Source organism: Bos grunniens, chromosome 22, assembly GCF_055505025.1.
Source record: "Bos grunniens cultivar Pamir isolate PY7600 chromosome 22, Bosgru_T2T1.0, whole genome shotgun sequence".
NCBI lineage: Eukaryota > Metazoa > Chordata > Mammalia > Artiodactyla > Bovidae > Bos > Bos grunniens.
This window is the reverse complement of record NC_141186.1, coordinates 33,394,846-33,413,733: the sequence shown is the minus strand read 5'-3', so window position 1 is coordinate 33,413,733 and position 18,888 is coordinate 33,394,846. Positions and strand designations below refer to the sequence as shown.

General features: G+C 39.7%; 1 protein-coding gene across 5 annotated transcripts in view; it reads left to right on the top strand.

Annotated features, from left to right (window-relative positions):
• The window catches only part of TAFA1 (TAFA chemokine like family member 1), a 601,276-nt gene that overhangs the window by 428,570 nt on the left and 153,818 nt on the right, over positions 1–18,888 (top strand). Inside the window, exon 4 of one of the 5 annotated variants that reach the window (XM_086366909.1) lies at positions 1,861–3,208. The exons of the other annotated variants lie outside the window; for them this stretch is intronic. Within the exon in view, the coding sequence (XP_086223035.1) occupies positions 1,861–1,901 (41 nt within the window). The 3' untranslated portion in view covers positions 1,902–3,208. Of the gene's footprint in view, positions 1–1,860; positions 3,209–18,888 lie in introns of those variants that run through there. 5 annotated transcript variants of the gene reach the window in all.

Genomic DNA, 18,888 nt, shown 5'->3' with positions numbered 1-18,888 from the left:
TCAAAATGCTCCAAGCCAGACTTCAACAGTATGTGAACCGTGAATTTCCAGATGTTCAAGCTGAATTTAGAAAAAGCAGAGGAACCAGAGATCAAATTCCCAACATCTGTTGGATCATCAAAAAAAGCAAGAGAGTTCCAGAAAAATATCTACTTCTGCTTTATCGACTATGCTATAGCCTTTGACTGTGTGGATCACAATAAGCTGTGGAAAATTCTTCAAGAGATGGGAATACCAGACCACCTGACCTGCCTCTTGAGAAATCTGTCTGCAGATCAACAGGCAACAGTTAGAACTGGACATGGAACAACAGAATGGTTCCAAATAGAAAAAGGAGTACATCAAGGTTGTATATTGTCACCCTGCTTATTTAACTTACATGCAGAATACATCATGAGAAATGCTGGGCTGGATGAAGCACAAGCTGGAATCAGGATTGCCGGGAGAAATATCAATAACTTCAGATATGCAGATGACACCACCCTTATGGCAGAAAGCAAAGAACTAAAGAGCCTCATGATCAAAGTGAAAGAAGAGAGTGGAAAAAGTTGGCTTAAAACTCAGCATTCAGAAAACTAAGATCATGGCATCCAGTCCCATCACTTCATGGCAAGCAGATGGGTAACAGTGGAAACAGTTGCTGACTTTACTTTTGGGGGCTCCCAAATCACTGCAGATGGTGACTGCAGCCATGAAATTAAAAGATGCTTACTCCTTGGAAGGAAAGTTATGACCAACCTAGACAGCATATTAAAAAGCAGACATTACTTTGTCAACAAAGGTCTGTCTAGTCAAAGCTATGGTTTTTCCAGTAGTCAGGTATGGATGTGAGAGTTGGAGTATACAGAAAGCTGAGCACCAAAGAATTGATGCTTTTGAACTGTGGTGTTGGAGAAGACTCTTGAGAGTCCCTTGGACTGCAAGGAGATCCAATCAGTCCATCCTAAAGGAAATCAGTCCTAAATATTCATTGGAAGGACTGATGCTGAAGCTGAAACTCCAGTACTTTGGCCGCCTGATGTGGAAAGCTGACTCATTTGAAAAGACCCTGATGCTGCCAAAGATTGAAGTCAGGAGGAGAAGGGGATGACCAAGGATGAGATGGTTGGATGGCATCACTGACTCAATGGACATGAGTTTGAGCAAGCTCCGGAAGTTGGGGATGGAGAGGGAGGCCTGGCATACTGCAGTCCATGGGGTCACAAAGAGTCGGACACGACTGAGCGACTGAACTGAACTGATGGGACTTGCTAAGTGTAAAAGTAAAGGAGAAGTCTAAGAGATTCTGCTGAGGCAGACAGTTTCCCCCTTCTCCCTTAACCTATAGATGCCTTTATTTGGACAGCAGTCCGCTCCTGCAAAATCAGCCTATTCTCCAGCCCTGGGAGATGAGTCATGATGCCCTAACACCAGTTCTTTTTGCTAATGATTGGTTTAGGGGAGGGCACGTGTCTTCATTTTAGATATGGAAGGAAAGATTCCTTGTAGGGTAGGAAGTGGGTAAGAGGGGAAAGGAGTAGAGAGCAGTAATGAACTTCTTAAAGGGTATTGCTTCCTGATGAAAATAGAATAGGAGATCTCCTTCTCTTCATGCCTTGAGCACTGGTAGAAATGACTGGCATTGCAACAATCATCTCATAACCACACAGTGACCAAATCTAACATGATGAGGATCATAAATCAGAAAGAAAAAACTTAAGTCTGTGGAGCATCAAAACTGTGGAACCATCAACATCTAGACAATTCTGTCTTTCTTGTTTAAGCCACTATTGGTTTAGCTGTTCTTTTTTGACATTTTATTTACTTATTTATGGCTGTATTGGATCTTCATTGCTGCACATTGTCTTTCTCTTTTTGCAGTGTGCAGGCTTCTCCTTGCAGTGGCAGAGCACAGTCTCTAGAGCATGTGGGTTGTGGCTCACAGGCTTCGTTGCTCCGTGGCATGTGGGATTTTCCTGGTCCAGGGATCACTGGTGTCCCTTGCATTGCAAGGTGGATCCTTAACCACTGGACCAGCAAGGAAGCCCTGATTTGACTATTCTTTTACTTGCAACCAAATACATTCATTCCTTCATTTTACTGAGTAAGTTTGATGTGTAACTTTGTATAAGTTTAAGATATACAGGCATGTTACTTTGATCTATTCATGTATTATAATATGATTGCCAATGTAGCAAGATTTATCATACTACATATTAATACTTAAAATACAGTATTTATTGTCTGTATTCATTATACCATGCATTAGATTTCAATGGCTTATTTACTGCTGGTTATACATTTGTTTCCCTTACATTATCACTGTTATCCTTTCCCCACCCAGACCCCTGGGACCCACCATTTTACTATTTTCTACAGGTTTAACATTTTTAGATTCCACATACAAGTGCTGTCACACCATGCTTGTATTTCTCTGTCTAATCTCACTTGGTGCAGTGTACTCAGGGTCCACCCGTGTCACTGAGAATGGAAGGATATCCTCCTTTCTCATGGCTAATAATGTTCTTTTTAAATTACCACTTTTTTTTATCCATTTACCTGTTAATGATCATTTGGGTTATTTCTATTTTTTGGCTATAGCAAATAATGGTAAGATAAATATAGAAGCGCATATATCTCATCAAAGTCATGTTTTTATTTCCTTTGGGTATATCCCCAAAAGTGTAATTGCTGAATCGTAACAGTAGATCTAGTTTTAATATTTTGAGAAAACTCCATATTGTTTTCCACAGTGGTTGGATCAGTGTTCATTCTCATCAACAAAGGGTAAAGGTTCCCGTTCGCACGTCCTTGCCAGAACTTGTGTTTTGTCTTATTGATGATTGCCATTCTAATAGTTGTAAGGTGACAGATCATGCAGTTTTGATTTGCATTGCCCAGATGATTAACAATGTTGAGCACGTTTTCATGTGTCTCTAGGCCACTCTGAGGTCTTCATTGGAAAAATGTCTAATTAGTTCTTTTGTCCATTTTTTAAAATTAATTAATTATTTTTTTAAATTTATTTATTTTTACTTTACAATATTGTATTGGTTTTGCCATACATCATCATGAATCCACCACGGGTGTACACGTGTTCCCCATCCTGAACCCCCTCCCACCTCCCTCCCCGTACCATCCCTCTGGATCATCCCAGTGCGCCAGCCCCAAGCATCCTATATCCTGCATCGAACCTGGACTGGCGATTCATTTCACATATGATATTATACATGTTTCAATCCCATTCTCCCAAATCATCCCACCCTCTCCCTCTCCTACAGAGTCCAAAAGACTGTTCTATATATATGTGTTTCTTTGTCCATTTTTAAATCACATTGTTTTGTTATTAAGTTGACTGAGTTTTTAAAATACATTTTAGATAGTTTATAAAAGTTTTCTCCCATTCTATAGGTTGTGTTTTCGTTTTGTTGTTTCTTTTGCTGTACCAAAACCTTTGAGTTTGATGTAGCTCTATTGTTGATTTTTTGCTTCTGTTGTTTGTACTTTTAGCGTTATGTTCAAAAAAATCAATGCCACAGCTAATATCAATGAGTCTCCTTCCTACGTTTTCTTCTAGGAATTTTATGGAATCAGATCTTATGATTAATTTTTTTATTCATTTCAAGTTAATTTGTGTTAATGGCATGAGATAGAGGTCCAGTTTTATTCTGTTCCTCCAATTTTTCCAGCACTATTTTTGAAGAGACTGTGCTTTCCCCTTTGGTCATTCTTGGCTCCCTTTTTGAATATTAATGGATTCTAACCTCCAGTGCCTGTTTGTGCCAAGACAGGAAAAGGGAGATGAAACTCAGATCAGTCCCATTGACTGCTTATACCCATTCCTGTCAAGAGTTTGCCCCAAGAGGGCACTGGAACTATTAGATAAAATGAAGTTTTTAGATTATCACTGGATTTCAATTACAGTATTTGTGCTCTCCTAGACCCCTATTACCATTAATAGTTGAGAGTTGACAATATTTTGGAGGTTTATGAGGCTTCCTCACTGGTGAGCTACATCCAGCGTGGGGCCCACATTATCAGCACTTTTCTATTATCCTCAAATCTGATTTCTATGAAAGACATATGTTTGCTGCCTACCATGACTTTAAAAACTGCCAACTCATCAATATCTGCATCACTTTTAGTAAGAAATGAATTCCACAAAGTGTCAAATTATTCCTTGTCAAAGTGGTTGGTGCATTGGAAATTTACAGAAGACAAAAAAGAAGAGGAAATAAGTAATATACTATGGTGGCTCAAACTGAAACCCTTTTCCAAGTAGTTGTTAAGCTTAAACCTGGCAAAGGCATGTTTTTATATTTTCTTTGTTTTGGTATTCTAGGATGATGAAAGAAAGAATTTGTTAAGAAACAATCAGGAGACTTAATTTTTCTCCACATAGAAAGGAGGTATGTTAGCCATTGGAAAGCATGAAGCATTATTCATGTATCATTTGCTTCTCACTTTCAAGGCTAGTTATTGTTTTTTTGTTTTTTCACTTTTGCACAATCAAAGAGATGTTTAAGGAGATATTGGAAGCTTCATTGGCTATCTTACAGGGGCAAGTTCATTCTCCTATGGGGCCAGATATTAAAGGCCTTGGATTCATATTCTGGTTCAAATACTTATTGTTTAACCATATACCTTTGACTTATGGTGTCTAAGCTTAGTTTTCTATCTGAAAAATGAAGATAATAATAGGACCTATAAGGGATTTGATTTAGGTCATACCGAATGGACTAGTGGAGAAGGCAATGGCACCCCACTCCAGTACTGTTGCCGGAAAATCCCATGGATGGAGGAGCCTGGTAGGCTGCAGTCCATGGGGTTGCTAAGAGTCAGACACGACTGAGCGACTTCACTTTCACTTTCCACTTTCATGCATTGGAGAAGGAAATGGCAACCCACTCCAGTGTTCTTGCCTGGAGAGTCCCATGGACGGAGAAGCCTGGTAGGCTGCAGTCCATGGGGTCGCACAGAGTCAGACACAACTGAAGCGACTTAGCAGCAGCAGCAGCAGAATGGACTAGTGGTTTTTCCTAGTTTCTTCAATTTAAGCTTGAATTTTGCAATAAGAAGCTCATGATCTCAGCCACAGTCAGCTCCCAGTGTTGCAAAGAGTTGGACATGACTTAGTGACTAAACAACAATAGTACCTATAGGTACACTGTAAGGATTGAACTTTAAAAGTACATATAAAGCCCTTGTAGTAATGGAACTGATATCTTGACTGTTATATTGGGTGCGTGAGCTTACAACATGTGCTGAAATTGCTTAGAAGTAAATACATGTACACACAAGTCTGAATAAAATCTGTAAAATCTGGTTGTGATATTGTACAGTAGTTTGGCAAAATGTTATTATTAGAGGAAACTGGGTAACGGATCCATGAGGTCTCTAGTTTTTTTTTTTTTTTTTTTTTTTTACAACTGCAAGTGAATATAAAATTATCTCAATTAAAAAGTAACATTTGGCTCAGTGACTGGCACATCTTAAGTCCTCAGTCAGTGATAGCAACTAAGTGCCTGCTTGTCAAATAAACTATTGCCACCTATAAGACTGCTTCTTATATGGGTTACAAGAGCATAAATAATGAGGAATGGTATATCAGTCAACCTTTGAATGGAAAAATAGAAGCCACTATACTCTAGATACTTTGACTAGCTAGACATTTAACATGAGAATGACAGGCTTACTCAAATGATACGAGGGCTCAGTGGAGGGAGGGAGAACGTGGTTAAGAGACCACATTCAAGAAATCTTGATGATCCCATTTGCTTTCAAGACCAAAGTGATTTTCAGAAGAACCCACAGACAGTAAAGCAAATCAGTGTCCATTATCTCAGCTGCCTGAGAAACCTCAGTAGCTCAGGAAAGCTGTGAGCTGAACTGCCTGCCTTTAACTTCCACCAGAGAATGATGGCTTCTATTTCTCTTCCACCTACAAAACCTCCCTCAAATGCCTCTCATTGACTATGAGTGTATTAGTTGCTCAGTCATGTCCAACTCTTGGCTACCCCATGGACTGTAGCCCATGAAGCTCCTCTGTCAATAGATCCTCCAGGGAAAAACAATGGAGTGGGCTGCCATGCCCTTCTCCACTCATTGACTAAATCTAACCAGAAAAAGTATATGCTATGCTGTGCTATGCTAAGTCACTTCAGTCGTGTCCGACTCTGTGTGACCCCATAGACGGTAGCCTACCAGGCTCCCCTGTCCCTAGGATTCTCCAGGCAAGAACACTGGAGTGGGTTGCCATTTCCTTCTTCAATGCATGAAAGTGAAAAGTGAAAGTGAAGTCGCCTAGTCGTGTCCGACTCTTAGCGACCCCATGGACTGCAGCCTACCAGGCTCCTCCATCCATGGGATTTTCCAGGCAAGAGTACTGGAGTGGGACGCCATTGCCTGAAATTCTAGGAAATAGTATTCTAAGCTTCTTCCTGGTAACAAATAGGAAATGTAGGCAGGGATGATGGTGATTGATGATGATGGCAGTAAAGGCAAAGACAGTAATGATGATGATGATGATGATGATGATGATAATGGTGATGACTGTGGTATGAATCAATGACAGAAAATATAGGAGAGATAAAAACCAAAGAATTTTCTATCATATCTCTGATGGCATAAATTACTAAGTGGACTTTCTTCTTAACCTTCCAATCTAATACTTTCATATTTACCACCAGACACTGAAGGTCAAGTGATCTTATTAGTAGATGGCAATGTTTCTGTAATGAAACTTGCTACCAGATATCAATGGCCTTATCTGTTCCCTTTGCTTCCTCTCAAGTGGAATTGGCCGAAGGTAGAATGGTTATCAGAGATAAGGAACTTGAGGTCTAACAATCTATCTGCCATGGGAAGCTAAGAAAGGAGAGCCTCAGGCAAAAGAAAAAAAAAAAAAAAAGTGATGGTTTTCCAAGTCTTAATCACTTGGCTTCCAGTTTGCTACCTGCACAGAAATGACTCTACTTCAGTTTCCCAACCCCAGTTACTCCATCAAATACCTTAGATTTTTATTGTTATTTTTGTTTATTTCCTTCCTTGAGCTTTCACAATCTGTAATCATTTTATTCACCTATATGCTTGTTTATTCTTCATTTCTTCCCTTACATATTATAGTATTTAATCCCTGCAAGGAGTATAACCTTTTCTAAATTGTTCTAATCCAAATCTCCAGTGATTTGACCACCTGACACATAGAATATACCTGGTAAATTTATTATTTGTTGCATAAAGAAAGACTTAATGAAGCAGGGGTCACCATGGACAAAGTGAATTAGCTTACAGCCTAGTATGAAGTGGTATATTTGCAAGAAAATGTACCAAACCATTTCCTAAATACCTTGCATTGTTGTTCAGTTGCTTTGTCTGACTCTGCGACCCCATGGACTGCAGCATGCCAGGCTTCCCTGACCTTCACCATCTCCCAGAGTTTGCTCAAACTCATGTCCATTGAGTCAGTGATGCCATCCAACCATCTCATCCTCTGTCGTCCCCTTCTCCTCCTGCCCTCAATCTTTCCCAACATTACGATCTTTTCAAATGAGTCAGCTCTTCGCATCAGGTGGCCAAAGTATTGGAGTTTCAGCTTTAACATTGGTCCTTCCAATGAACACTCAGGACTGATCTCCTTTAGGATGGACTGGTTGGATCTCCTGGCAGTCCAAGGGACTCTCAAGAGTCTTCTCCAGCATCACAGTTCAAAAGCATCAATTCTTTGGCACTTAGCTTTCTTTATAGTCCAACTTTCTCATCCGTACATGACTACTGGAAAAACCATAGCCTTGACTAGACAGACTTTTGTTGACAAAGTAATGTCTCTGCTTTCTAATATGCTGTCTAAGTTGGTCATAACTTTCCTTCTAAGGAGTAAGAATCTTTTAATTTCATGGCTGCAGTCACCATCTGAAGTGATTTTGGAGCCCCCCAAAAATAAAGTCAGCCACTGTTTCCACTGTTTCCCCATCTATCTGCCATGAAGTGATGGGACTGGATGCCATGATCTTAGTTTTCTGAATGTTGAGTTTTAAGCCAACTTTTTCACTCTCCTCTTTTAGTTTCATCAAGATGCTCTTTAGATCTTCTTCACTTTCTGCCATAAGGGTGGTATCATCTGCATATCTGAGGTTATTGATATTTCTCCCGGCAATCTTGATTCCAACTTGTGTTTCATCCAGCCCAGGGTTTCTCATGATGTACTCAGCATATAAGTTAAACAAGTAGGGTGACATACTCCTTTCCCTATTTGGAACCAGTCTGTTGTTCCATGTCCACTTCTAACTGTTGCTTCCTGACCTGCATATAGGTTTCTCAAGAGGCAGGACAGGTGGTCTGGTATTCCAATCTCTTGAAGAATTTTCCACAGTTTATTGTGATTCACACAGTCAAAGGCTTTGGCATAGTCAATAAAGCAGAAATAGATGTTTTTCTGGAACTCTCTTGCTTTTTCTTGTGAACAGATGTTGGCAATTTGATCTTTGGTTCCTCTGCCATTTCTAAATCCAGCTAGAACATCTGGAAGTTCACAGTTCACGTATTGCTGAAGCCTGGCTTGGAGAATTTGAGCATTACTTTGCTAGCATGTGAGATGAGTGCAATTGTGCGGTAGTTGGAGCATTCTTTGGTTTTTCCTTTCTTTGGGATTGGAATGAAAATTGACCTTTTCCAGTCCTGTGGCCACTGCTGAGTTTTCCAAATTTGCTGGCATATTTAGTGCAGCACTTTCACAGCATCATCTTTTAGGATTTGAAATAGCTCAACTGGAATTCCATCACCTCCACTAGCTTTGTTCGTAGTAATGCTTCCTAAGGCCCACTTATCTTCACATTCCAGGATGTCTGGCTCTAGGTGAGTGATCACACCACAGTGATTATCTGGGTCATGAAGATCTTTTTTTGTACAGTTCTTCTGTGTATTCTTGCCACCTCTTCTTAATATCTTCTGCTTCTTTTAAGTCCATGCCATTTCTGTCCTTTATTGAACCCATCTTTGCATGAAATGTTCCCTTGGTATCTCTAATTTTCTTGAAGAGATCTCTTGTCTTTCCCATTCTATTGTTTTCCCCTATTTCTTTGCACTGATCACTGAGGAAGGCTTTCTTATCTCTCCTTGCTATTCTTTGGAACTCTGCATTGAAATGGGTACATCTTTCCTTTTCTCTGCTTTTCACTTCTCTTCTTTTCACAGGTATTTGTAAGGCCTCCTCAAACAGCCATTTTGCCTTTTTGCATTTTTTTTTCTTGGGGATGGTCTTGATCCCTGTCTCCTGTACAATGTCATGAACCTCCATCCATAGTTCATCAGGCACTCTGTCTATCAGATCTAGTCCCTTAAATCTATTTCTCACTTCCACTGTATAATCATAAGGGATTTGATTTAGGTCATACCTGAATGGTCTAGTGGTTTTCCCTACTTTCTTCAATTTAAGTCTGAATTTGGCAATAAGGAGTTCATGATCTGAGCCACGGTCAGCTCCCAGTCTTGTTTTTACTGACTGTATAGAGCTTCTCCATCTTTGGCTGCAAATAATATAATCAGTCTGATTTCGGTGTTGACCATCTGGTGATGTCCATGTGTAGAGTCTTCTCTTGCATTGTTGGAAGAGGGTGTTTGCTATGACCAGTGCATTCTCTTGGCAAAACTCTTTTAGCCTTTGCACTGCTTCATTCTGTACTCCAAGGCCAAATTTGCCTGTTACTCCAGGTGTTTCTTGACTTCCTACTTTTGCATTCCAGTCCCCTATAATGAAAAGTACATCTTTTGGGGGGGTGTTAGTTCTAGAAGGTCTTGTAGGTCTTTGTAGAACCATTCAACTTCAGCTTCTTCAGCGTTACTGGTTGGAGTATAGACTTGGATTACTGTGATATTGAATGGTTTGCCTTGGAAACGAATAGAGATCATTCTGTCATTTTTGAGATTGCATCCAAGTACTGCATTTCAGACTCTTTTGTTGACTGTGAGGGCAACTCCATTTCTTCTAAGGGATTCTTGCCTACAGTAGTAGATATAATGATCATTTGAGTTAAATTCACCCATTTCAGTCCCTTTTAGTTCGCTGATTCCTAAAATGTCGGTGTTCACTCTTGCCATCTCCTGTTTGACCACTTCCAATTTGCCTTGATTCATGGACCTGACTTTTCAGGTTCTTATGCAATATTGGTCTTTACAGCATCGGACTTTGTTTCTGTCACCAGTCACATCCACAACTGGGTGTTGTTTTCACTTTGGCTCCATCTCTTCATTCTTTCTGGAGTTATTTCTTCACTGATCTCCAGTAGCATATTGGGCATCTACCGACCTGGAAAGTTCATCTTTCAGTGTCCTATCTTTTTGCCTTTTCATACTGTTCATGGGATTCTCAAGGCAAGAATACTGAAGTGGTTGCCATTCCCTTCTCCAGTGGACCACATTTTGTCAGAACTCTCCACCAAGTCCCATCCATCTTGGGTAGCCCTACACGGCATGACTCATTGTTTCATGGAGTTAGACAAGGCTGTGGTCCATGTGATTAGATTGGTTAGTTTTCTGTGATTGTGGTTTCAGTCTGTCTGCCCTCTGATGCCCTCTCTCAGCACCTACCGTCTTACTGGGGTTTCTCTTACCTTGGATGTGGGGTATCTCTTCACGGCTGCTCCAGCACAGTGCAGCCACTGCTCCTTACTTGGATGTAGGGTATCTCCTCTGGGCTGCTCCCCACTCCAGGGCCATGCAGCTGCTGCTCGCTACATAGGAGTTTTCTAATATTGTAGTGCTACTATGTAAGTATTATTGATCCCATACATAGATAACAAAACAGAGGCTAAGGAGATTGAGTAAACCAAGGTTACTAAAATTATTCAGGATGTAAGTTCTTATGTTTCCATAGCATGTAGTTTCACCACAATTCCAGGCTGCTTCACTCCTCTGAAGGGGCTAGAGACAGGGGTTACAGTAGGAACGTGGCACTTGTCCACTAGTCCATTTGAAAATCTGAGGCTTTGCCTAAGGGTTGATATCCACACCTGTGTCCCATTACTGAAACAATGTTAAGTTGGCTGTACCATCCAACCAAGTCTATCCAGTCATCAGAAGTTTATCCTCATCTACAAGATTTAGATGTTTTGTTGAAGCCACCAGGGTCACGCTTACTAAGATATGGATTCACTGCAAATTTGGTCTTCCAGTTAGTCAGAGATAGTTAAATGCCGCTTCTGAAGAACAGTGATTATCTAGATAACTGAGTTTTACATGGGTGTATTGCAGCTTCAGCATCTTGGTTTCATAAACCTTTGAAGATTATTTTCCTACCTATGTTCCCAACCATTTCTGTTACTTTTCCATGAAAAGTAAACTTAGACAGAGGTCATACATAGAGAGGTGTCCAGAGATTAAGACAAAGGGAGTCAAATAAATAATCTCTAAGATACCAGTCTCTAGCAAAGGGGGAAAAATAGCACAAGAAAGAAACAATTTAAGTGGCAAAGACAACTTTGACTCCCAGGACAAAGATCTTGTTTATCGCAGTAGTGGCTGTCTTTTTTTTTTTAGTAGGACTGTGTTTTTTTCTGTTGAACATTAGAAATGTGGAGTTTCTCACAGGTAAGATGTGATCTGCTGAACCGATTACCTAAGGTTTTACTTTATTATCAAAGAGGCTCTGTTCCTTTGAGTTACTCTTGATGTTGAAATTGAAAATCCCCTTTACACAGGGTCAGATGTGAAAAGGTTCTGGTACCACCTGCTAGAGCAACTTTTAAATGTTGACTTCTCATTTTGAAGGAGCTAACCTGTAGCTGTTAAGTCTGAGATAGCCACTGTCTTCAGAAACCTACCGGCATTCAACACAGTAAGAAAGTGCTTAGAATCTGTCCTGTTTGGCACACAGGTTATAAAAGGGAAGCATGGAGTTCAACTCGTCTTTTTTTTCCCCCAACTTAACTGAGTGTAATTGACAAGTAAAATTGTAAAATATTTAAAGTGTATATATTGTGATGATTTGATATATGTATATATCTTCCTTTTTATTTTAGTAGTAGCATTTGTTCTACTTTTTTAGTGAATTTTAATTTTAATGGTACTTGATGTTCAGTCACTGACTCATGTCCAACTCTTTGCAACCCCATATTACACAATATTCATGGTATAATACAATGTTATCAACTAGCCACCATGTTTTACATTGGATCCTCAGAACTTACTCACCTTATAACTGAAAGTGTATACCTTTTGACCCACCCCCCCACCCCGCCCCCGTTTCTCCTGTCCTCCATCACCATCCCAGCCCCTGGTAACCGCTTTTCTACTCTCTGTTTCTGTGAACTTGACCTCCTCCCCCTCCCACCCCAGATTCCAAATATAAGTGCTACCATATGGTGTATTTGTCTTCATCTTTCTGGCTTATTTCTCTTACCACAATGCCCTCAAGATCCATCCATTGTCTATAGAGAGTAGAAAAGCAAGCCATTGTCTGCTTAAAAATAGAGACCAGGAACCAGAGAATTTAATTTCAGGTTTAACCGTCTTAAAGTTCACACCTATTCCCAATTGACTACATACTTGAAAGTGTGGAGTAAGAATGAATATGTTCACATGATTAAGGAAACCCAATAAACATCATTTTTCTGAATTGGCTTAGGATGTTGTCAGTTGTTAGGTACTTGCTTCTGATTCAACAGTTCCAACTACAATATATGATATGACCTGGGCTAGCAGCAGCAGCAGCAGGGCCTCACTAAATTAACCCAGAGTGGATCATTTCCAAATATCTGTCCTTTAAAATTTGTAGGAAATTTTTGCCAAGATCAAAATTATTTTATATTGAAGTATAGTTGATTTGGGCTTTCTTGGTGGCTCAGTGGTAGAGAATCCACCTGCCAGAAGATGTGGGTTCAATCCCTGAGCTGGAAAGATCCTCTGGAGAAGGAAATGGGAACCCACTGCAGTGTTCTTGCCTGGAGAATTCCATGGACAGAGGATCCTGGCTAGCCACATTCCATGGGGTTCACATTCATGGGGTGAACACAACTTAGTAACTAAACTGCAACAACAATAGTTAATTTACAATGTTGCTTTAATTTCTACTATATAGGAAAATTAATTCTAAAATTTTATATGAATGAGATAAACACAATATACTATTTTTAAGTTTATTTGTTTAATTGAAGGATTATTGCTTTACAGAATTGTGTTGGTTTCTGCCAAACATCAACATGAATCAGCCATAGTATACATGTGTCCCACTTGAACCTCCCTCCCTCCTTCCTCCCCATCCCACCCCTCTAGGCTGTTACAGAGCCCCGTTTGGGTTCCCTGAGTCATGCAGTGCAAGTGACAGAGAGACGTGGGTTTGATCCTGGGTCAGGAAGATACCCTGGAGGAGTGCATGGCAACATTCCAATATCGTTGCCTGGAGAATCCCATGGGCAGGACTGCAGAGTCAGACATGACTGAAGCTACTTAGCATGCACCCACATGTACTTCCTTAACACAATATGGTCTTTTATGTCTTATTTTTAGCTTCATTTGTTTGTGAGATCATCCATATTTTTTTGTATAATAATGTGTTGAGTCTCATTGCTTTGTAATATTATTCCAGAAAATGAACATGCCATGTTTTGTGACTTAGTCTACTTTTGATGGGCACTGAAGTAGCTTCCAGTATGGGACTGTTACAAATATTACATGTATAGATATACATATATGTTAGTGTTTCTATTGAATATATACCTGAGAGTGAAATTTCTGGTTAAAAGAATATGCATTGTTGTCAGCTTTAAAAGATACTGACAGACAGTCTTCTGAAGAGTTTCCAGTTTATACTCCTACCAGCAGTGAATGAGAGTTTGAATTGTTCTACATATTTGACAATACGTGGTGTTTACAAGTTTGGTGACAGGAGGGGTTAATCATACTGATGATGTATAATAATATACCATCGTCGCTTTAATTTGAGTTTTAGAACTGGAGATTTCAAATGAGGTGCACAGACCATCAGTGATATAAAAGCAATTCCACTAAGGGCTTGGGGATCATTCGTCTATCATGAGAGATTTGGATCTTGTGTTTTATTCACTAGAAAAGGGAGGAAGTTTTTCAATCATAAAATGGAATTTTAAAGCTAGAAGGAGCCTCGGAGATTAGGACTGAAGTTGATCCTTAGAGGTGTGATAGACACTCTCCCTGTGATTCTTGGATTCTCACCGGTGACAGCAGGAGCATTTGCTGTCTCATTAGGTACTCCCAACTTGGCTGCTTTCTTTGTTTAACAAATCAGAACACGGTGTGCCAAGTTGACAGTAGAGTTGAGGAGAATTCTCGGCAATGCTTATTATTATTATGTGCTCAGGATACCTGTGCATATTTATTTGGACTGCTCATGTTCCTCAACAACAACAACAAAAAGTCAGCAGGCCCTTCCTAAGTGAGAGGTCTGAAAAACTTCCAGCAAACTGTTCGAGAAAAAACATCCAGCAACTTCTAGGACATGAAGGGGAAGTAAGAGCAAAGACAAGTAAAAATTATTTTCAGTAAGGCTTAGAACCTGCAAAACATGGAACACTTTCTCAATGAATATTTATTCACCTCCCATAAAATGCTAAAAGTTTAAATAATCATCCTTCCCTCAAATTCTGGAATCTTTTCTGTGCATGGTAGTTGATAAGCTATGAGAAATGATGAATAAAAGAAAGTTTGTGTAGATTGAACCTACCAATTTTAAGACATTGTGACAAGTGATCCTCAACGTCTGTTCCACGTTGGGACAGCTGGATGCCACGTTGAAGCATCCAACAGGTTTTTTTTCCCCATTAATATAAGAACAAGCTGAACTGAAACTTGTAAGTATACAGATGTTGAAAATACTGTTTACATGGGTGGGTAAATTGAAAAATGTATACAAGTGCCATGTATCCAAACACCAAGCTCTGTACTTCTATTTTATCAGAGAGATTCCAGAGAGAAAAGTAACTTTATGGACTATTTAGATATATATTGAAAAGCAGAAACATTAGTTTGCCAACAAAGGTTCGTCTAGTCAAGGCTATGGTTTTTCCAGTGGTCATGTATGGATGTGAGAGTTGGACTGTGAAGAAAGCTGAGAGCCGAAGAATTGATGCCTTTGAACTGTGATGCTGGAGAAGACTCTTGAGAGTCCCTTGGACTGCAAGGAGATCCAACCAGTCCATTCTGAAGGAGATCAGCCCTGGGATTTCTTTGGAAGGAATGATGCTAAAGCTGAAATTCCAGTACTTTGGCCACCTCATGCGAAGAGTTGATTCATTGAAAAAGACTCTGATGCTGGGAGGGATTGGGGGCAAGAGGAGAAGGGGACGACAGAGGATGAAATGGCTGGATGGCATCACTGACTCGATGGACGTGAGTCTGAGTGAATTCCGGGAGTTGGTGATGGACAGGGAGGCCTGGCGTGCTGCGATTCATGGGGTTGCGAAGAGTCGGACACGACTGAGCAACTGAACTGAATTGAACTGAACTCATATATGGGCTTCCCTGGTGGCTCATATGGTGAAGTGTCTGCCTGCAACGCGGGAGACTTGGGTTCAATCCCTGGGTCAGGAAGATCCCCTGGAGAAGGAAATGGCAACCCACTCTAATACTCTTGCCTGGAAAATTCCATGGATGGAGGAGCCTGGTGGGCTACAGTCCATGGGGTCACAAAGAGTCAGACATGACTGAGCTACATCACTTTAACACATATATAGTCATCACATTTATATTATTATCTAGGTATATGTATGTTTATAAATATATATAAGAATATACAGTGCTCTAAGGTATATGCATGTATATGTATGCAAGGTATATGTATGTATATAAATACATATGAGAATATATAGTGCTCTAAGGATATATAATGTATAAATATATATATATATATAAGAATATATAGTGCTCTACCCTACAAACAGTAGCTCCACACACACATACAAACTCACGTGCTATGAGTGTATTTGTGTGAATATATGTATTCCTGTGCCCTGCATAAATGCTAACTCTAAGCACTATGTTGTTCAGTCACGCAGTCATGTCCAACTCTGTGACCCCATGGACTGCAGCATGCCAGGCTTCCCTGTCCTTCACTATCTCCTGGAGTTTGCTCAGACTCATGGCCATTGAGTCGATGATGCCATCCAACCATATCATCCTCTGTCATCCCCTTCTCCTGCCTTCAATCTTTCCCAACATCAGAATATTTCCCAGTGAGTCAGCTCTTTGCATCAGGTGGCCAAAGTACTGGAGCTTCTGTTTCAGTATCTGTCCTTCTAATGAATATTGAGGATTGATTTCCTTTAGGATTGACTGGTTTGATCTCCTTGATGTTCAAGAGACTCTCAAGAGTCTTCTCCAGCACCACAGTTCAAAAGCATCAATTCTTCAGCACTCAGCCTTCTTTATGGTCCAAGTCTCATATCTATACATGACTGCTGGAAAAGCCATAGCTCTGACTCTAAAGACCTTTGTCGGCAAAGTGATGTCTCTGCTTTTTCATAAGCTGTCTAGGTTTGTCATAGCTATGTTATAGCTTGTTTTTTTCCTCACTGTCTAGATCTTATAGCTCTTTGAATGTCCTAAATAAGAATTCTTCAAGGGTTTCAGGAATCATTATCAGTACATCTCTCTTATTTTTGAAATGACAGCATAGATTCCATTGCAGGCATCTATCATAAATCAGATGAATGCTCTTTTCTTGATGGATCTTTTGGGGTTTTTTTCCTATTAAAACAGTGCTAGTTGATATATTTATAAAACATGAAACTTTATTTTCAGGATAGATTCTGGAAAACATGCATGCTTAATCAGCGATCCCTCTGATAGATAAATTTTGGACTTATTTCCAGGTGTTCTTTATATGTTTATCTCTGCAAGTGGACATGACATCAATTCCACTCAAATCATAGGAACACAGAGGAGTGAAAGCATTCTTATAATCAAAAGAAGGAGTAATGAATGCTTCATAGGCACAAAAAGAAATCTGCATATGTATACATATATGTATACACACCTTTACTTAGAGAGGAGTCCACAAATTATTTCCCTCATTTTCAACTGTAAAATTAGCTAGTGTAGTTTCAGACAAGTCTTATACTTCCCTGGGCTTGGATTAGCTCATTTACAAAATAAGAAACTTGGCCTAAATCAATGGATCTCAAAGAGTTATCCACATACCAGTAATATCATCATGACTTGGAAACTTGTTAGAAATGTACATTCTTAGGGTCTGTTCAGGACCACCTGAGCCAGAAACTTATGGTGGCAGGGTCCAAGACCTGTGTTTCATCAAAGTCCTGAAGGTCATTCTGAAGGATCCTGAAGTTTGAGAACCATTGGCCTAATGACCTGGAATAACCCTTCTAGCTCTTAGGATCTATGAACTTAAATCTTCAAGACTTTATGTGTCTCTTTCCTTCCTTTTAAATTGTAAACTTTTTGAGAGCAAGAAGTGGGCCCATAATCTAATTAATTGTCAGTACTTTTTGCTTCATGTAGCAAGTAATGAGGGTGTAAGTATTATAAAAATCCTTCATAAGCTTGGCTACCTTAAAAACAATTATGTTTTTTTTGAATATGCATGATTTATTTCCAGTATGTCTTTACTGTATCTGATACATAATCCCAGATCCTGTGATGACACCCATGAGCTATTCATTCATGTTGTGACCATTATTTGAATTCTGACTTTATCAGGTGCTATCAGAGAAATCTACTGAGGAATTACTATGCCAACAGACATGAACAGTGGGTGTTGTAATCAATTTTTACAAAGAATATTACCACAGGCAAGTTATGTCTTGCTCAAATAGTTAAAAATAATATGGAGTCTCAACCCCAGAGTTACTTGGTTGGGACCTAAAAGAGTTTTAGAAGCATCACCTACCTCTTTTGTCATTAAAAACAACACAGTTTTTGGAGGCAGATTTTCATTCAGATCTAGAGTTTACTCTGATTCACTGCATAACTTTGGTCAGCTTGCTTAACATTGCTAAAACTCTTTCCTTATCATCTCTAAAATTAGAATATTGCTTACCTCAAGTGGCATTGAGAGACTTTAATTTTTTAATTTATATAAAACAAATACAAATGTTTAACACTTAGGCAAGTATCAGTGAACAGTAGCTGTAGCTTTTTTTTACTGGTTGAAGCTTTTGATCAATAATTTATAACCTTGTTTCTGGATGAGTGATATAGAAAGAAAATTTCTAGACATCAGGTTCCTTCATCTCTTTTCCTGTAGTCATGGTCTAGCCCCTTTCATTCCTCTTCATCTCATTCTGTAATATAGTATGGCCTTCTAGCTACAGTCTTCCCAAATTTACCCTACCAGTTACTACCAAAGTAACCCTCCTAAAATACAATCTTTGTATGATTATTCCTTACTCAGGAGAAGAATGGTTAAAGTTCACATTTACATATATTTTTCAGCATGTATTGGGCTCTTCCTCTATAGTGGTCTCTGTGTTTGTATGCTGAGGATACAAAGAGCAAAGTCCTGTTTCAAAAAGCTCGAAGCCCCGGCAGAAAAGAAGCAAGGTAACCATTTACTCCCATGTGGTGTGAGCAGTGCTGATGTAGAGGAAAGCCCAGGGTTACAGGAGACCAGATTGTAGAATTCAACTGAAGCAGCAGTAAAGGGATCTGTGGAGACACCCAAAAGAAAGTGATGGTGTGTCCATTAGGACTTCAAGGACAAGGTAGCAAACATCCATGATTTTAGCCACATAGCTCTCATTTCCTGCTTCTCCTAATTTTCCCCAGGAAGATCATACTCTTCCCCTTCTGCTTTATGGTCTGCAGACCTCACTCAGCAGGCTGACAATTGACCTAGCTTTGAGCCAATTAAAATACCACATCCTCTGTCCAGTGTGAGCAAAAGGTTCAGGCATGGGCCTATGGTTTAATTAGAACCAATTC